A 16,314-nucleotide genomic window follows, 5' to 3' on the forward strand; every position below is an offset into this window, starting at 1 on the left:
GGGGGCGCGGAGCTGCGGGCAGCGCCTGGAAGGTGCCAGCACTTGCCCGGGGGGACAGCACGGGGGACGCGGGCACCGCACGGGAGTGTCCCAGCACCAGCCCAAAGATGGGAGTCAGGTGTCCGAAGGCTACCCTGGGGGATGCTCAGGAGCTCCCGGGGATTCTCAGTGCTGCACATGGCCTGGAGCCCCTCGCCCAACCTACTCTGCCAGGGCAGAGCTGGGGAGAGGTGCCAGGGACATGCCCTGTGCCAGCACTGCCCCGTTCCCCACCCTGCCATCACGCTGCGAGGGCACAGGCAGGAGCGTTGCAAAGCACAGGGCTGGGCAAGACTAGAAACACCGAAGTCACACAAATAAAAGTTAGAAATATTTATTACATATCAAAAAAGCTGCATGTTTTGGGCAGACACCACCCCCCGGGCCATCGCGCAGTCCCAGTGCGGTCCTGCTCTGCGGCCAGCAGCTGCCTCTGTAGCCAGGCTCAGCCTGGCCCCCGTTGCTCCTCTTCATGCCTTGGCCCGCTCGGCTCCATCCTCAGTGCTGCCAGCTGGCTGTGCCACCACCGGCCCCATCTGGATGGGCACGTTCCTCTCCGGGACAGCCGGCAGTGCCAGCTTGGGAGCCTCGATGCGGAGCTGCCCTTCCTTGGACAGGGAGCAGGTCAGCGCTTCGGCGTCCACCTCCTCGGGCACGTCCCACTCCCGCTTCAGCACCTCGTACTTGTAGGAGAAGGAGCCCTTCTCGTCTGTGCTCTGCGTCTCCTTCTGCCCCACCAGCACCACCTTCCTTCCCACCACCTTCACCGACAGCTGCTCGGGCGCAAAGTCCTTCACATCCTGGCAGACAGAGAAGCCGTCCCCAGAGCCCTGGGTCAGGGCTGCGCTGGTGCTCGATGCACGGTCTGCGGCGATGCCGAGCCGTCCGGAGCTGCTCCCACTGGTCAGGTACTGCTCGACGCTGCTCATGAACTCCCGAGCCCTCTCCATCTCCAGCCGCATCTCCCGCTCCAGCTCGGCGAAGAGGGTGCCTGGATGTGGCCAGAGGGTGCGGACGGGTCCCAGCCACGGGAACAGTGAGCTGGACATGGGCGGCATAAAGTGCAGGCGGCAAAGCATCTCTGCTCCCAACGAGTGCTCCTGGTTGTGCTGCAGCTCTGCTCGGTGCAGTGGCTGGAGCGGTACTGGGCTGGGGCAGGGGAGCAGCGGAATTTATCCTCCTCTGCCCAGGGGTGTGTCCCTTCCAGAACGCTCTCTCCCCACGCACCCTCCTGGAGCCATCGCCTATTTTTGAGAGGCTGATTATCCACCAGCCAAAATAGCAGCGCCTGTTTCTGGGGACAAGTCACATGCCACAAATAGGGAGCCGCAGTCACTGCTGGCAGCTCAGGTTTCTGCAGAGCCATCGTGATGCAGCAGAGCCAGTGGGGCCATGGTCGAGGGGCCACAGAGCCCTTCCCTGGCCCCTCTGCCAGGGGCTCGGTGGAGCCAAGGCTCCATTGTGCCAGGAGGGCATCACTTCTGCCAGTACAGGGACAGTCCCACACCTAAAGCAACGTGTCCCATGTCATCTGCTGCCAGGCACTTCCTGCATTTTCTGGGACTCCTCTCCCTGTTGGCCACCCCCATCCTGCCCTGACCCCTCAGCACCCCATTGTGCATGCCACCTGGGCATGGGCCCACGGGCTGACTTCTGGTCTCACCTGAGGGGACCTCCCTGGGCACAGATGGGGAGAAATGGGCCCCAGCTGAGGGTGGGGGGAGGCAGGGAGGAGCCCACGCTCACTCCATGCCTGGGAAATGCAAAGGGCACAGATTTTTGGCAGGGGTGGCTCAGGCATCCCGCTCAGAGGCTGAGGTGATGCTGCTAATTATAAGCCAGGAGAGCAGAGCTCTAAGAGTCAGGGCGAAGGTATGCCGGGCACGACGTCAGCGGCGCCTCTCCTCATGGGTGAGTAACAAGAATGAGCTGGAACGGGCTGGAAAGGGCTGAGCTCTTCTCCCGAGGGTGACGTAATGTGCGGGACAAGGCCACGCCTCCGAGGAACGGGAATAAAAGCCTCCGACGGCAGCAGCGGGGCAGACGCTTCCAGCCCACTGGAAAGGGGACAGAAGCAGCAGCAGCAGCAGCAACAGCAGCAGCTGCCAGCAACAAAAACGACAGCAAGAGCAGCGATGCTTTGCCGGATGCACCTCGCACCATTCGCCTCCAGCTCCCTGGCCAGCCGGCTGGGCACAGTGAGGACCCTCTGGCCACACGCAGAGACCATCTTCACCGAGCTGCAGCAGGAGATGGAGAAAGCTCGGGAATTCATGAGCAGCTTCGAGCAGCTCCTGAGCAACCACGGAGCCATCGCCGCGGAGCGCACCCCGAACACCAGCATGACCCTGACCCAGGGCTCTGGGGACGGCTTCTCTGTCTGCCAGGATGTCAAGAACTTCGCTCCCGAGCAGCTGTCGGTGAAGGTGGTGGGAAGGAAGGTGGTGCTGGTGGGGCAGAAGGAGACGCAGAATGTCGATGAGAAGGGCTCCTTCTCCTACAAGTACGAGGTGCTGAAGCGGGAGTGGGACGTGCCCGAGGAGGTGGACGCCGAAGCGCTGACCTGCTCCCTGTCCAAGGAACGCTCCCGAGAGGAACGTGCCCATCCAGGTCAGCCCTGCAGCCCCACAGACCGGACCAGCTTCTGAGGATGGAGCCACCAACAAAGCCCAGGCGTAACAGGATGGGACCCAATGGCCACGGCAGGACCGGAGCAGACAGGAGCAAGTCTCGGGTTTAAGCCCGGACAAGCTTCATCAGCAATGATGTCATTTTTTTCACTAAACTGGAATGATTTTGTATCCAATAAAAATTCTTTTGCATTGAATCTGCTTGTGTTCTCTGGGTGTTGATTGATGGGGAGGCTGCACCCTACTCTTGGTGCCAGAGGAGCTGGATGCACTGAGAGGGAAGAACCTCTCTTGCTTCTCAGGGCAGCACAAAATTGGGCCAGACAGCAGACCCAGAGGGTTCTGTGAGGGAGGGGAGTGGATATGGGAGCACTGTGCTGCTAAGGGAGGGAGGCAGGCAGGAAGGGCAGCCCCACTCACCTGTACGGGAGCAGGAGTGCCCTCACCCCTTCCTCACACTGCAGATCCACAGCCTTGGCCAATACCCATCCCCACAGAATGGGGAGGGAACCACAGTGGGCTGCCGGGCTGGGTGTGGTGTGAGAGTGTTGTACTCACACTTTCCCCTTCCCAGCTTGGCAAGGGGCTGATGGAATCCACCCTGAGCTTCCAGCGGCAGGGAGGGAAAAGCCCAACCCTGGGCGCAGTGCATAACCACTGCAAACACCCGCGCTCAGGCCCAGGCAGGCAGCAGGTGTGTGGGCAGGCAGCAGGTATGCAGGCAGGAACGCCTGTTTGTGCTAAAGCCACCCTGAGCTCAGACAGCCCATTGCCCAGACACACCACAAACAGCAGCAGGTCCCCAGCCTCAATACTGAGGCCCTGAGCACCTGCTCTGGCAAGCAACAAGACCCTCCTTAGGGCATCACAGATGCCTTCACAGAGACCCCAGGTCCAGGAAGAAACCAGGCACCCAGGGAGAAGAGCCAGCAGATGGCAACAGCCCCACACACAGTGTCCACAGAATTATTCTGAGTGGGATCAGGGAAGCCCTTCTCCAACTGGTCCATCTCTGGCTGCCTGGGGGAAGCAGCAGCATCAGTCCACCCCACACTGTGGTGTGGGTGGTCCCACAGAGGTCCTGAGCTCCTCCAGCAGCTAAGCAGCCCAGGCACAAGCAGCACCACATGAGTGAGGTGCACTGGGGGCCACTGGAGGCCACACCACACAGGCAGCCCAGGCTCAAGCATGATCCCAGGCAGTTCATCACTAAGACCCTTCCTGCTTCCAGGATTTTAAGGAGATACAGCATGAGGAAGAGGCACTGAGACCTTGGATAGAGGATGAAGGGCACACGAGCCAAGGCTGTTCATACAACTCTATTCACAGCTCTCCTGTGACTGAGCGTCTCACAGCCCCTCAGCTGAGGGGGGCATCAGGTTCCAAATACACATCTCCAACCCTCAGCCTCTCCCGAGCACGAACAGTGCTGCCGGCAGCACACGTGGTAGGGACAGAGCTGCAAGGGGCTGCTCCTTCTTTCATATTGACTCCAGGTCTCAGCTGTGGGTGTTGGGGTCTCATAGTCCATGCAGCAGTGACAGGAGAGCAGCATCTTCCAAGGCCATCATGCTCCAGGGACAGAGGCATTGCGTTCATTTGTTCTGGAGTACCATCCCACGCCTGTCCCATTGTAGAGCTGAGCTCCTCTGGGCACTTGCTCCCCCACCTCTTCCCAACTTGCATTGTAGAGTCTCCTCAGAAGTATCAGGCAAGGAATAATTCCCACAATTTCCCTCAAGCTTCCTTGAGCACAGTGGAGCCAAGTGAACACCAGCAGCATCACTGTGAGAAGAGCAGCTGTGCAGGAGCAGCCGCACAGCCCAAGCTCAGGAGGCCCCATTTCTCCCTCCTCAGGAAGGAAGGGCCCCATTTCCCTAGCAAGGTGTGGGACATACCAGGAACAGCGAAGCACAGTTCAGCCTCCACCAGAACTGTTGTGCTCAGGTCCAGTCCCTGCTGCATTAAGAAACATGAACATTCTTGTTATGATAGGTTTATAAAAATTTTGTTTTAATCACACAAAACTGAAGTTTGTGATGAAGACTAAAGTCAACAGTTCCTCTTAAATACCAGGATGCATAAGACACTGCATTAGGCACTAGGCAGCAGCCAACATCAGTTAGAGTCTGGCAACAGAAGCCATTTAATACCTCCCTTCATTCTTTGTGGAATTACAGGCTTTTGCAATACATGTCATTCCCACTGACAGGTTACCCAAGGTTTCCCACACCCCACCTCTGTACATCAGTAAACCTTGTGTATTCCCACCAGAGCAGGGTTAACAATATTAGTGGCATCACAACCATCAAGAAAAGGACAAATTTCTATACAAGATTTTTTGCAAAAGTTGCAACAGGATTAGTGCATTACGACAGAACCGAGAGAAAAGAAGAGTTGGCATGCTGGAGTCCAACACAAAGAAAGACAACAGGCAGCTCGTTGGATGTACTATATTGACAAGATACTGATTGGTTACATGGAGAAACATACAATACAAAATACAGAAGAAACCAGTTTTGCTTCCCTCTGCCCCACCCCAAATACTCATCATTGATTTGGTCAATAAGTGGCCCAAGAGCCGGAGTTTGTCTCTAATGCTACAGTTTAGTGGTTGTTCTGGGCACATCATACGGAATCAGCCTCAGCTCTTACAGACAGGGAACTTTAAACACGTGTCCCAATATCCCTTTGTTTCCCATAGTGAACTACAGTGCTGTGGGACCTCGGTGCTGCTGGCCTCACCCGCGGGACGGCCACGCTGGCTGGGCAGACACCAGGTCCTGCATCCACCACCACCAGGAAGAGGGAAGAGCAGAAGTTCATATATTAAAAAAGTGACTTAAGACTTAGAATTGAATTAGTATTTGTACAGAAAGGTGCAGGTGGAAGAACTCCCTCCAGCCTATGATCAGAAAGGGATGGAGAATCACAGCGGCGCCGGCAGCAGCCGCCCTACGGTAAGTGCGATCGTTAGCGTGGGTTCCAGTCACGTCCTCCAAGGGCTCGTGGGCCGGAGCAGCTGCTCAGTTGCTGCAGCACTGGCTTCTGCTCGGCTGGCTGCTCTCCTGAAGGTCCACCACCCGATTCCTGCCTGGGCCACCAGGAGCATTCTGAGGTTCATTTTTTGGCAGTTTCTTGGCTAGAAAGAAACAGGAAGTTAGTAGGGTCCTCTAGAGAGGCCGACCTCCTCCCACTGCACACCCCAGGCTGGAGCCCTCGCCACCAAAGGAGTTTGGGATAGGACACTGCCAGCAGCACTGCATGGCAAACCAACCCATCCTTGGCTCTGGCTGGGATCAGACCTGCTCATACCTCCATCACCACCCCGGACACAGGGAAAGGGAACCAGCTTTCCAAGGCTAAGGCTCCACACACTTGGGGAATGACCGATCACATCAGTGTTGCAAAGTGGACACCTGCCCCAGTAAGAGCCACCAGCCCTGGCTGACACAGGACCCCCTTGGGCTGCAGTGCTGGTGCTCAGAGCTACCCCAGCCCTACCCACAGGCTGTTACCTATTGCCATGAAGATTTCATTCACATTCATCGCTGTCTTCGCCGACGTCTCCATGAACAGCAAGCTGTTGTCATCTGCATATGTTTGTGCATCCTACAAACAATCACATCAGAGTGCTAAAGGCACCCTGCCAGGAGGCCCAAGCAGACTTCATGCACTTCACTTGTCAACACACTAACTGCTGGAGAAATGCTATGTCCCACTTTGGGCCAGAAATTCACTCCCCTGTCCCAGACATCCCAGGGACACGCTCCACCAGCAGCCCTGCACAGCCAGTGTCCCACAGCTGAGCTGGGGCACAGCCTGACTGAGCACATGCACATACGGTGCCTGGCAGTTGGGTCAGCTGGGAGTGTGCCACCCACTGCAAGGGCACCACAAGCAACCCTTTGAGAGGGCTGGGTAAGAACCTCTCCTGAGTGCTTGCCTCAGATGAGGTAAGAGCTGTGAAGAGCAGAGAACAAGCTGGGAATGATTCCTCATGTGTCTCGTATCCAGAAGATGCTGTTTCACACCCTCCAGACATCCCCACATGAGTAAGGCAGCAAAGGAGACTGAGGGGACAGGAGTTTGTGCTCTGTGGGCCTCCTCCTCCACATTCACCGAGACTTTCACCAGCCAAGGCCATATGTGCTACGACAGAAGTAAGGGAAGGGGGCAGGGCACAGACCCTGCTCAGCGCCATCCTGCAGTCCTCAGCATAAAAACCTCACTTTCACTCCCTCAAAGCATATTTTACATAGTCACCATGTCCCTTATTTAAGCAAAAAGATTCTTTCCTGACCTGCTTGGGTAACAACTTCCCTGGATTCCCACTCACCTGGAAGTCCACAGCTCTCTTGGTAGCAAGGTCTGCCTTGTTTCCTGCTAGTGCAATTACAATATTGGGGCTAGCCTGCCTCTGCAACTCTTTCACCCAGTTCTTGGCTCGTACAAATGTGTCCTGGAAGCAAACAGGAGGCAGCAGTCAGGAAGGGCAGCCGTGTAGGAATCCACAGGGCAGATATGATTAGAGCAAGGCTTTCCTGTGAGAAGTGTTCTGCCTCTGCAGCACTTGGCAGCAGGATCCTTTATCAGCTCACAGCCTTGGCCAGAGCTGAGGAAGAGGCCATGAGCAGTTTTCAAGAACTTGGCAGCCACAGCCAGGTACCTGCAGGGCTCTCACCCAGACACACTCCCAGGGCACCGGGAGCCTCCTGGCAGCCCCCCAGCCCTGCCCACACTCACTGTGTTCGTGATGTCGTAGACCACGATGGCTGCCTGAGCCCCCCGGTAGTACATGGGGGCCAGGCTGTGGTACCGCTCCTGCCCCGCCGTGTCCCAGATCTCAAACTTCACTGTTGTGTCATCCAGACACACTGTCTGTGTTAGGAAGGCAGCTGCAAGAGAAGAGGGTTTGCCTCAGCTCCAGCAGGACAGGGCACAGAGCCAGCACAGGAGCTCAGAGCAGCTCTGCTGCCACACGAGAGCGAGCTGAGCCCTGCAGAGGCCAGTGCCACTCGCTGTGGCAGCTGCAGCTCTGCTGTATCACACTCCCTGCTCACAGGAACCAAGAACCACCACACAGTGACAGGAAGGTGGCCCAGAGGGCCTAGGCAGCAGTCAGCCTCTGGAGCATCCACACTGCCAGACCCTCCCAGCAGCCCCTGACAGGGATCACGCAGTCCACGTGTGGCACCACCAAGATCAGACCTGGGGAGCACCAGTAACAGCACCAAACTCAGTCCAGTTCACCACACTCCTCAGTTTAGTAAGTGGTTGTTTTCTTGTCCCAGTGAGTCTAACACCACATGTTACACCCAGGATAAAGGCACCAGCCTCGGATACGGACTGAGGCAGAGCACAGCCCTCCACAGAGGAGCATTAGGCCCTGCTTGCCAGTAAGCCACACTTAACAGCTGTGCTTACTCCCTGCACAGGTCACAGAGGGACAACTCAAGCCTTTTCTCAGGACACCCCCCTGGTATTGCTGCTCAGAGACCCATGTGCCAATCAGCCTTTGGCTGATTGGTGACACTGTGCTAATGATTTCAAGCTAAAAAACTACTAGACCTGAAAGCACTGTGGAAATAGTTAACAGTATCAGGCTAGAAACAGCCCCAAAATCCCAGGTCATGGTCTGAAAAGATAATTAAGGGCTATAAACCAAGCTGAAGGCCTCAGTACTCATTAGTAGCTGGAGTTGAGGCACTGGAAGTGAAGCCTCAGAGGCAGAGTGCAGGGTTGCCAAAGCATTATTCTCTGCTATGCTGATCCTCACACCAACAAACAAATTGCAAACCAAGAGTTAAAGCATTAACTGTTTGGCTCTATTTATAGCAAAAATCCCAGACCAGACCAAAATAGCCAGTCTTGCTTCTGACACCCCAGACTGTCCCAGCAAGGTCAGCACCTCCTGGCCACAGGCATCTGGAACTGGCACTCACCTCCAATCGTGCTCTCCTGGTACTCGTGGAACTGCCCCTTCACAAAGCGCAGGACCAGGCTGGACTTCCCCACCGCTGACTCGCCCAAGAGAACAAGTTTAAACTGGCAGATTTTGTTCCCAGCAGCTGGTCCATTCGGTCGGGCAGCTCCACCTCGACCTGCCATTGTGGTCTAAGTGCAGGAGTGCCGAGAGTTAAGGATGCTGCAGGTTCTGCACTGGGATCCACCTGTAGGCAGGTTGCAACTGGAAGAGGTGGTCAGAGTTAGTGACACGCGCAGGGACCAGCTGTACCAGTTCTAGAGGGTGGTTTGATCTGCAGCCACCATCAGCACAGACCGGTGGCGGTTCCTTCCCACAGTGGAAAGTTATCAGCTGCAAGCACCACAGGGCAGTTCCTGCCAGGCAGCAGCCCCTGCAGCAGGATGTCAGTCTGCAGAGCCTCCCTGGAAAAGAGGTAATGGTAATACAAGCTCTCCTCCCCACCAGTGGGCCCTCCAGCACTTCCACCATGTGTGGATGTTACACACGCCTTGCTGGGGTGAGGCAGGTAAGGAGCACCCAGCACACAATGGGTGTTATTAGAGCTTTGTCTACTCAAACAGCAATTACTCAGTTCACAAAGGTAACTGAGGTTGACCTTTAGCTCCTTCCTCCTTTCCCGAGTTCACAAGGAAGCGACTTCAGACTGTCAATGCTATACAGAGCCATCCCAGTGCCACACTGGCAGGAGGCAGCTCTGCAGGTCATGAGGCATTTGGTCAAAATGAATTTCTAAGCTGTTTGTCCTAAGGCGCTTACACCATGACATTCTGCACCTCTCATCGGGCCCAAGGATGGCCCTGGAGCCAGGCAGGTGGTCTGCTAGAGGGGAGGCACCTGAGGAGGTGCCCACCTCAGGAAGCACCTGACAGCAGCTGCTTTTGGGCACAGGCTGTCCCCTCAGAAGCTGATAGCAGCTCCTCCTCCCACCCCTGCTGCACACCAGGAATCACCACCCGACCTGATCCAAACAGAGGCAGCACCTAATGCTTCCCACACCCATCCCGCTGCCTCAACACCCTTATCCCACAGCATTCCAGGCCATCAGGCTACTGGCCACGCTCCTCACATGGATTGTTCAAATCCAGCATGAACAGGCAGCATCCCCTGGGATCAGCACTGCCAACCACTCCTCAGCACCAACCTCCAGAGCAGCGCAGAAGCACAAAACCATGGCAGGAACAGCAGGAAACACTGATTTGCATCCAGAGTTACCCACAAGCGAATCCCAGGGCCTCCCTAAGCACTAAGCTCTGCTGCCTGCAGAGAACAGGAATCCTTTCCAAGTACACAGTTACAGATTTAGGCACATTTCCTGTACCCATCACAACTCCCACTTCCCTGTGGATGATAAATGCTACAGCTGATTGCATCTGCTCTGGATCACCACTTTCCCTTCTACTCTCCTAACACAGGCTGCTTGTTGGAAGAAAATGCCCCAAAAGCCAACTTCTCCTTGTTCTGAGAGTATCCCCAAAGAAACTCTGCGTACATCCTGCATTTTCCCAGCAAACATAAGATATCCATGAATAAGAAGTTCAAAGCAGGTTGAACTGGAGCAGAGTGTCCTGTGAACAAGGCTCAAGCCTACTCAGCACAGAGGAGAGTTTCAAACAGCTGCTTTCCAGGGCAAAGCCTGTCCAGCTGTGACTGCTTGAGGTTACTTTAACTATGCCTCAAGTTTAAACAATCCCACAGTTTGATAGGGAACCTCCAGCCGTTTCAGAACTACTCTGGAGCCCATGAGTGCCAGCAGTTGGAGAACCTCAGCAGCTTGCAAAACACAAAGCACTTGAGCATACGCTGACCTAGAGACATTTCACCTCAAATTGCTCTGACCAGGAGGCAGTCAGACCAGCTGTTAAGCCAGTACCAGTCACCAGAGCTGGCAGGTAGGACAGAAACCAAGCAGCAGAACTTCTGAGTGCTGTGGGATGTTTCAGGAGCCAGAGCTGTGAAGCCATTGCTCTGAGTCCAGTCTTGGGTGAAGCAGCAAAGATACTGTAATTCAGAGCTGGGTCCTTGTAAGCAGCACTGTCAGGACCCCCCTCCCCCTTCCGAGGAAGGGCAATCACTGTTCGGCAGGATGAGAAAGCTTGATACAAAGCAAACCAGCAATTGGCTTTGCTGGACAGTGAGGGAACAGTGTTTGTTGCTCTGGCCAGGAGCAGCTTGGTCACTGCCAGGTTCAAGAGGCTCAGCAGGAGCTCTGCATCTCTACCAGCCTGAAGAGGCTTCTGCCTTCTAGAGTTTCCCCTCTAAACAGAGCTTGCAAGGGAACAGCTTTGGTTTAACCTTGTATTTATAATTCCCTGAGCAGTTTGTCAGCTCTGCCGCTGCTCCAGACCAACATGCTGCACATTAAACACTCTCTGAATCACCGTGTCTCTGAGTTATGGCCTCCTGAAATCTGATAGCAGTGATTCCCAGAGCAAAACAAGGCAATGAGCTTGTTGATATCCTCAAGTCTTAGCCTGACCTATATTTCGCAGATCTTGATGCGTTTTGCCATCTGGTTGTGCTACATGAACTCCAACAGAATTAGGTGAGCACATCTATGTTGAGCTCATCATGGACAGCCACTGGCCAGTGCAGGCAGGGCAGCAGCCAGAGCCTTGACTGCTCCAATTATGGAGAACCAGATCATCATCTAAGAGTGGTTTGAGGTTTGGATGCAAGATTATATGACTTCATGTTCACACGAGAAGTTGCCATATCTTTCAGATGATTGAGTGGAATTTACAGACCCTAACTGGTCACTGAGGGCCTCAGGCTAAGGACATACCCGAGACCTGGAGGACCAGCTGATGGTCACGGGAAGAAGCAAATAACTGAAGGAAGTGGCCACCAATGCTGCAGACAGCGAGTGGGCCCCATGGCAGGACAGGCACTTTCTGCCAATGCCAACATGTTTGAGGATTCTGTCTGACATGCTTGTCAGACAGAATTCAGCTCTGCAGAAGGAACAGGTGGCTAAACTACACAGCCTGGACCTGTGCTAGATCAGCTTACATCCACCAGTGGACACTGGCTTGAGGAACAGGGAGTGCTTCCTGCTGTATGAAGCCGTTTCTGATGTTTGGGGAGCTGTTCATCCCCCTACCTCTTCCAGCAGAGAACTGGGCATTCACCCCTCCCTGCTCCCCAAGAGAACCCCAGCACTGACACTCGAGCCACGGGTCAGGCAGACCAAAATAACCACAGTGATACCACACGGACAAGGGAAGGCAGCTGAAGTCCCAGCTTGTCATGCTAATTCCAGCAGCCAAGGCCATGAAAAGGAAGGGCATGGTGGGGTACTCATGTAATCAAGATTAACAAGCATTAATGTTCCTACTAGTTTCTTTTAACTAGTGAAACCCAGCACTTGGGAGATCACAAGACCCATGAAAAGGCTTGTGCTGGTTTGTTTACCTGCCCTACCCACCTCCTGCTCACTGAAGCACACACAGGAGCTCTGCATCCCACAGCAAAAGCACTGATTTTTTTATTGTAAACTCTTAACATAGTCTCTTGTTTGCTTTGAGATCAAAGTCAAGTGCCAATTCCTGATGCTGTCCCACAAGTGAGAGCTTCAAGAATCTGAGTGCCCTAAATGAGAAAGCACATGCCATGGCTGCTGCACTCCCTGCTTGCCCAAGTGCAAGGCCATTCTCCAGAGCTCTCGGGATGCTGGGGAATAGCACCAGAACCCATTTCAAACAAACCTACCCAGGACAACAACCCAAATCTCCACAGGGGAATTACTGTCAGATCCCCATGTTAACCCCTGCAGGAGACCCCACCACAGGGAAGCTGCTCATTTAAGGTGTCAGAAGTTAGAGAATCTGATATTTTTGCCCTCTGTTCACCCAGAAGCAAGGACTACTCTGAAAGCTGAGGATATTTAGAAACCCAATCCTGAAGACTCTGGTTACCCAAAGGACTGCTGCTGCTCTCAGCTATGCAAGGAGTTGCTTCACTGGGGATTTGTTGGCTTAGAACCAAAATACTCAAGACAAAAGCCCCAGTGAAGTATTTATCTTGTTAAATAGCTGACATCGTTACATGAATTCCTTGGCAAAGGAAGCCCTGAAGTTACCCAGTGGTTTTGCTTCACCTCACACTGCACGGGCAGCTGGCCCGCGCTGCTCTGCTCTCCCCAGGGCTGCACAGTCAGCTCCAGGACATGGAGCCAGCAGCAACTTCATGAGCAGGACCAGCAGAAAGTGTGGGTCCCACCAGAACCACACAAGGACCACACTAGCCCAGGCTAGCACAGCATGGAACATCAACCTAATATTCCAACTCATCAATATGATTAGTAAGAACAAACTTCCAGAGCCTGACTGCAGGAAGGTCCAGGCAGCAGAAAAAGGAGGAACAGATCCAGCAGTTATAGAGGAGATGAACAGGGAAACAGACTCAACCTACAGACCTCATCCCCATCAAGGCTGATGGGTTTCATTCAATACTTTACCTTCCTACCTTTTCCCTCCCCAAAAATGAGCCCTCAGTGTCCTGATCAGCACAGACACAGTCTGGAGCTCAGGAACTGCTCTGAACTGGGCCACTCTCCACTGCAGCTGGCAGGAGCTGCACTACAGCCCTAAAGTGCAGATTTACAGACCCAAATCAGCTCGGACTCCTATGGCTGTGACTAACTCATGATAGCGTAACAACTTCTCTGTGCAGTCCCACGTCCAAGACTCACAAAGACTTGGACACGCTCATCTAAATTTAGAGGTAAATAGGATTTCTATTCCAAAATTGAACTGCTCATTCAGCTACAGCCCTCAACAAGTCTAGGAGACCCTGTAGTACCAGCTCCTTCTCCTCTTGACACACACATCTGTTTCCTGACATCCATGGCCTCTGGAGCAGCCCCAGCAGTCAGCTGTTTCCCAAAGCAGGTTTTCCAAAACAACTCTGTCCTCAGAGATTTCAAGGCCACCACCCCGCTGTTACAATCCCTCCGGCACAGACTTCTGCAGAAGAGTTTTACATCACCTTCATCTCCCAGTAGCTGCCCACTAGCTCTAGGGAGCAAAGCCTCCACATTCCCTGTCCCACAGTAGCTCTGTCTTGAAGCTCTCACCCACTCTCAGTTATCTTTGGCACAGCAAGGCTGGAAGAGCAACCCATGGATGCAGCCTGGACTGACTCAAATGGAACAAAAGCATCAAGGTTTTAATTCTTCAGCCAAGGTTCTTTAACTCCTCTTCCTGACACTGACCCCTGTTCAGACACCGTCAACAGACACAGCTTCACTCTGACCAGACACTCAGCAATGCATGCCTTGGATAGCACCCACTATTCAGTCAGCAAGAAGGCAACATCAGCAATGCAAAGCAGCAAACTGCCACCTGCACTGCAAAAAATCTGTGACCTTCAGAATATCTTTCCCAGACTGCACAAAGATCTCCTGCCTCAAGGAGCTCCTTATTTGGAGCGCTACCAAACCAAAGCAAACATGAAAAACAGTGTTTTCTTATCTGTTTATGCAGAATTGCTCCAGCAGCTCATTCCTGTGCTTCAGGGGAGGACAGCATTCCCTCTGGAACTCAGATGAATTTTATACCTCCCCAGTACTGTCACATCCAGGAAGGTTCCCTGTTTCTGGCCAGTGTCTAGAGTGATTTCAGTGTTATTCTGACAACTTCTCAGGACTTGCATAAGAGGCTGCAAACTTCATACCCCAAGGGAAGAAAACAGCTGACTCCAACATTTCTACATTCTATCCTCTTTTAAGTCTGCTGACAGGAATACTCTGGGCTACACCCACTTCATTAGAAGCGTTCCCATTTCATTTCCTGTGTCTGAAAACGCTTGGCATTCCTTCCCCCTCCCTCCTCAGGGAGATGCCATGACCACCATCCACTAACTGTGCAGCAGCTGAAGAAGTTTGGATCCAGAGTTAATGACTGGCAGGGCCTAGAGCAACCCTCGAGCTGATCGCTCTTGAGATGCAGAAGAGCTTTGCTGTGATGGAGATAATCCCACGTCTCAGCACAACAATTAGGTTTGGCCAAGCACACACACACGGCCAGACAGCTCCTTTAGACACTGCTCAACCCATCACTGGTTTCATAGGAAAGCAAAGTGTATTCTACTAATGCAAAACTAGATAAATGTTTTATCTTACTACATTCGTACCCACACGCCAAGCCAGCCTTTCCCTTATGCTCTCCAGTAATTCAAACCCTCTCTGGGAGTCCATCTCACCTTGCCTGGGTTGTTCCATCAGCTGAAGAGGCATCAGCACCTACTTACAGAGCCTACAGGGACCCTCCCCACTGCCTGCACCACCTGCAACCAAATGTCACCCAAATCAGCCAGAGCATCTTAAGAGGGAAGCAGATTTTTGGTCTGAAAGTATAGACTGTTCCAGCAAACTATTGTGGCTCATGAGGAGTCTGAAGTGATTTCAATGCTGAAACCCAGGTATGCCCCAAACATTCCTGTCCTCGACATCCCAGATCCAGCCAGGCTCATGCTTTACTTGCTCGCCTCACCCCAAGAACGCATCAAGATCAACACTGTCTTGTAGCTGCCTACAGGTACTATCCTGGATTCTTAGCCCTTTCCACCCATAGTTCTTTCACCTTATTATCCAGGTGAGTGGAAAAGAAATGTAAAAGACTTTCATAGTCAAGGCAGTAGTGGACATTAGTGGGATATTTCCAGGAAGCTCACTCAGACAGCATGGCATGTCAAGACAACTGGATTAAATTTGCTTTTTTTGGCCCCGGTTAAGGCTCAGAGCCGGCTCAGGAGCCCCAGCAGAGCACAGGCCCAATGTCAGGCTGTAAACAGGGCAGCTCAAGTGTGCTGACCCTCCACACAAAAAGCTAAGAATAGCAGATGCAAGTTGTTCCACACCAGACTTAAAATAGTCCCTCGGCATATTCCCCTCTCCAACTTCCTTACATGTTTGAAAACAGCCAAGGTCAGAGCTCCAACAGCCACTTTTGAGGGCAGCAACTAAAGATCAGCTGGGCCAGGGTCAGAGCTGGGCTGGGCTCCTTGCAGGGTCACAGCACCACTCACAGCTCCTGCCCGGCCCCAGGAGCTCTGGCAGCACCTTGAGCATCACCAGGAGTAAGGTCCGAGCAGTTTCCCCAGGATATAGCAGGGCAGACCTGCTGCTCACACTCACACCCGCACTCCTGGTGCAATCCCACCAGGATCCCACATCGACCGCACTCCCAGCTCACACACCAGGGTCTCTCCTGCTGTGACAGAGATCCAAGGACAGCCTTGCTCCAGATTCCCTTCCAGACAAGCCACAAAACGTCCTCGCAGCCCGTGGGCCTTGCTCAGGGCCCTACAGCACCATGTGTGTTCCTTCACAAGGGCCCTCGAGGGGTACAGGGCTGTGCTTGGCACCAGCAGTGACCCAGGACTGTCTTCCCTATTTATTTGCAGCAGATCAAGTCACCTCCCTCATTTCAGCAGCTCCCGGGAACGCAGCTGGGCTTCCCAGCACCCGGAGTGTCTATTCCCACCTCAGAGGCTGAGCAACTACAACCAAATATGATCCCACCACGATAACCACTTCTATCCTGGCACCACACCTTCCCCAGTCCCATTCAACTCCCAGTTAGTCACGGCTGCGAGGAACGGGAGCTGTGCCCCAGCCCCCGGACAATCACACGGTACCGGCCGCAGGTGCTCGTC

General features: G+C 53.8%; 4 protein-coding genes across 4 annotated transcripts in view; 1 reads left to right on the plus strand and 3 right to left on the minus strand.

Annotated features, from left to right (window-relative positions):
• Nucleotides 1-357: 357 nt before the first annotated feature.
• Nucleotides 358-1,196, minus strand: LOC103620010 (heat shock protein 30C). The gene has a single exon (XM_008638632.2). It carries the CDS (start codon nucleotides 1,116-1,118, stop codon nucleotides 510-512), a length of 609 nt encoding a protein of 202 aa, XP_008636854.1. The 5' UTR covers nucleotides 1,119-1,196; the 3' UTR covers nucleotides 358-509.
• Nucleotides 1,197-2,065: 869 nt separating this feature from the next.
• Nucleotides 2,066-2,866, plus strand: LOC103620115 (heat shock protein beta-11-like). Its single transcript, XM_008638743.2, has one exon. It carries the CDS (start codon nucleotides 2,175-2,177, stop codon nucleotides 2,685-2,687), a length of 513 nt encoding a protein of 170 aa, XP_008636965.2. The 5' UTR covers nucleotides 2,066-2,174; the 3' UTR covers nucleotides 2,688-2,866.
• A 1,795-nt stretch (nucleotides 2,867-4,661) lies between these two features.
• RAB5C (RAB5C, member RAS oncogene family) lies at nucleotides 4,662-12,623 on the minus strand. Its single transcript, XM_017739701.1, has 5 exons — nucleotides 8,615-12,623; nucleotides 7,416-7,567; nucleotides 7,009-7,131; nucleotides 6,188-6,281; nucleotides 4,662-5,811 (listed from the first exon to the last, which is right to left on the minus strand). The coding sequence occupies exons 1-5, from the start codon at nucleotides 8,778-8,780 to the stop codon at nucleotides 5,696-5,698; spliced, it is 651 nt and encodes a 216-aa protein (XP_017595190.1). The 5' UTR covers nucleotides 8,781-12,623; the 3' UTR covers nucleotides 4,662-5,695.
• The window catches only part of LOC108449780 (potassium voltage-gated channel subfamily H member 4-like), a gene marked incomplete at its 5' end in the record, with an annotated part of 9,579 nt that continues 2,051 nt past the window's right edge, over nucleotides 8,787-16,314 (minus strand). The window contains one exon of the mRNA XM_017746900.1: nucleotides 8,787-8,859. Coding sequence (XP_017602389.1) covers nucleotides 8,787-8,859 — 73 coding nt within the window. The remainder of the gene's footprint in view (nucleotides 8,860-16,314) is intronic.

Source organism: Corvus brachyrhynchos, unplaced genomic scaffold (genome assembly GCF_000691975.1).
Source record: "Corvus brachyrhynchos isolate BGI_N302 unplaced genomic scaffold, ASM69197v1 scaffold30, whole genome shotgun sequence".
NCBI classification, from domain to species: Eukaryota; Metazoa; Chordata; class Aves; order Passeriformes; family Corvidae; genus Corvus; species Corvus brachyrhynchos.

Excerpts from the sequence above, each read along its gene's own strand:
- LOC103620010 (XM_008638632.2), bottom strand. The coding sequence starts at position 1,118 with ATGCTTTGCCGCCTGCACTTTATGCCGCCCATGTCCAGCTCACTGTTC.
- LOC103620115 (XM_008638743.2), top strand. The coding sequence starts at position 2,175 with ATGCTTTGCCGGATGCACCTCGCACCATTCGCCTCCAGCTCCCTGGCC.
- RAB5C (XM_017739701.1), bottom strand. The coding sequence starts at position 8,780 with ATGGCAGGTCGAGGTGGAGCTGCCCGACCGAATGGACCAGCTGCTGGG. Across the intron at positions 7,568-8,614 it reads CCAGGAGAGCACGATTGGAG|CTGCCTTCCTAACACAGACA; the intron begins GTGAGTGCCAGT and ends CTTCTCTTGCAG. Across the intron at positions 6,282-7,008 it reads AGAGAGCTGTGGACTTCCAG|GATGCACAAACATATGCAGA; the intron begins GTGAGTGGGAAT and ends GATTGTTTGTAG.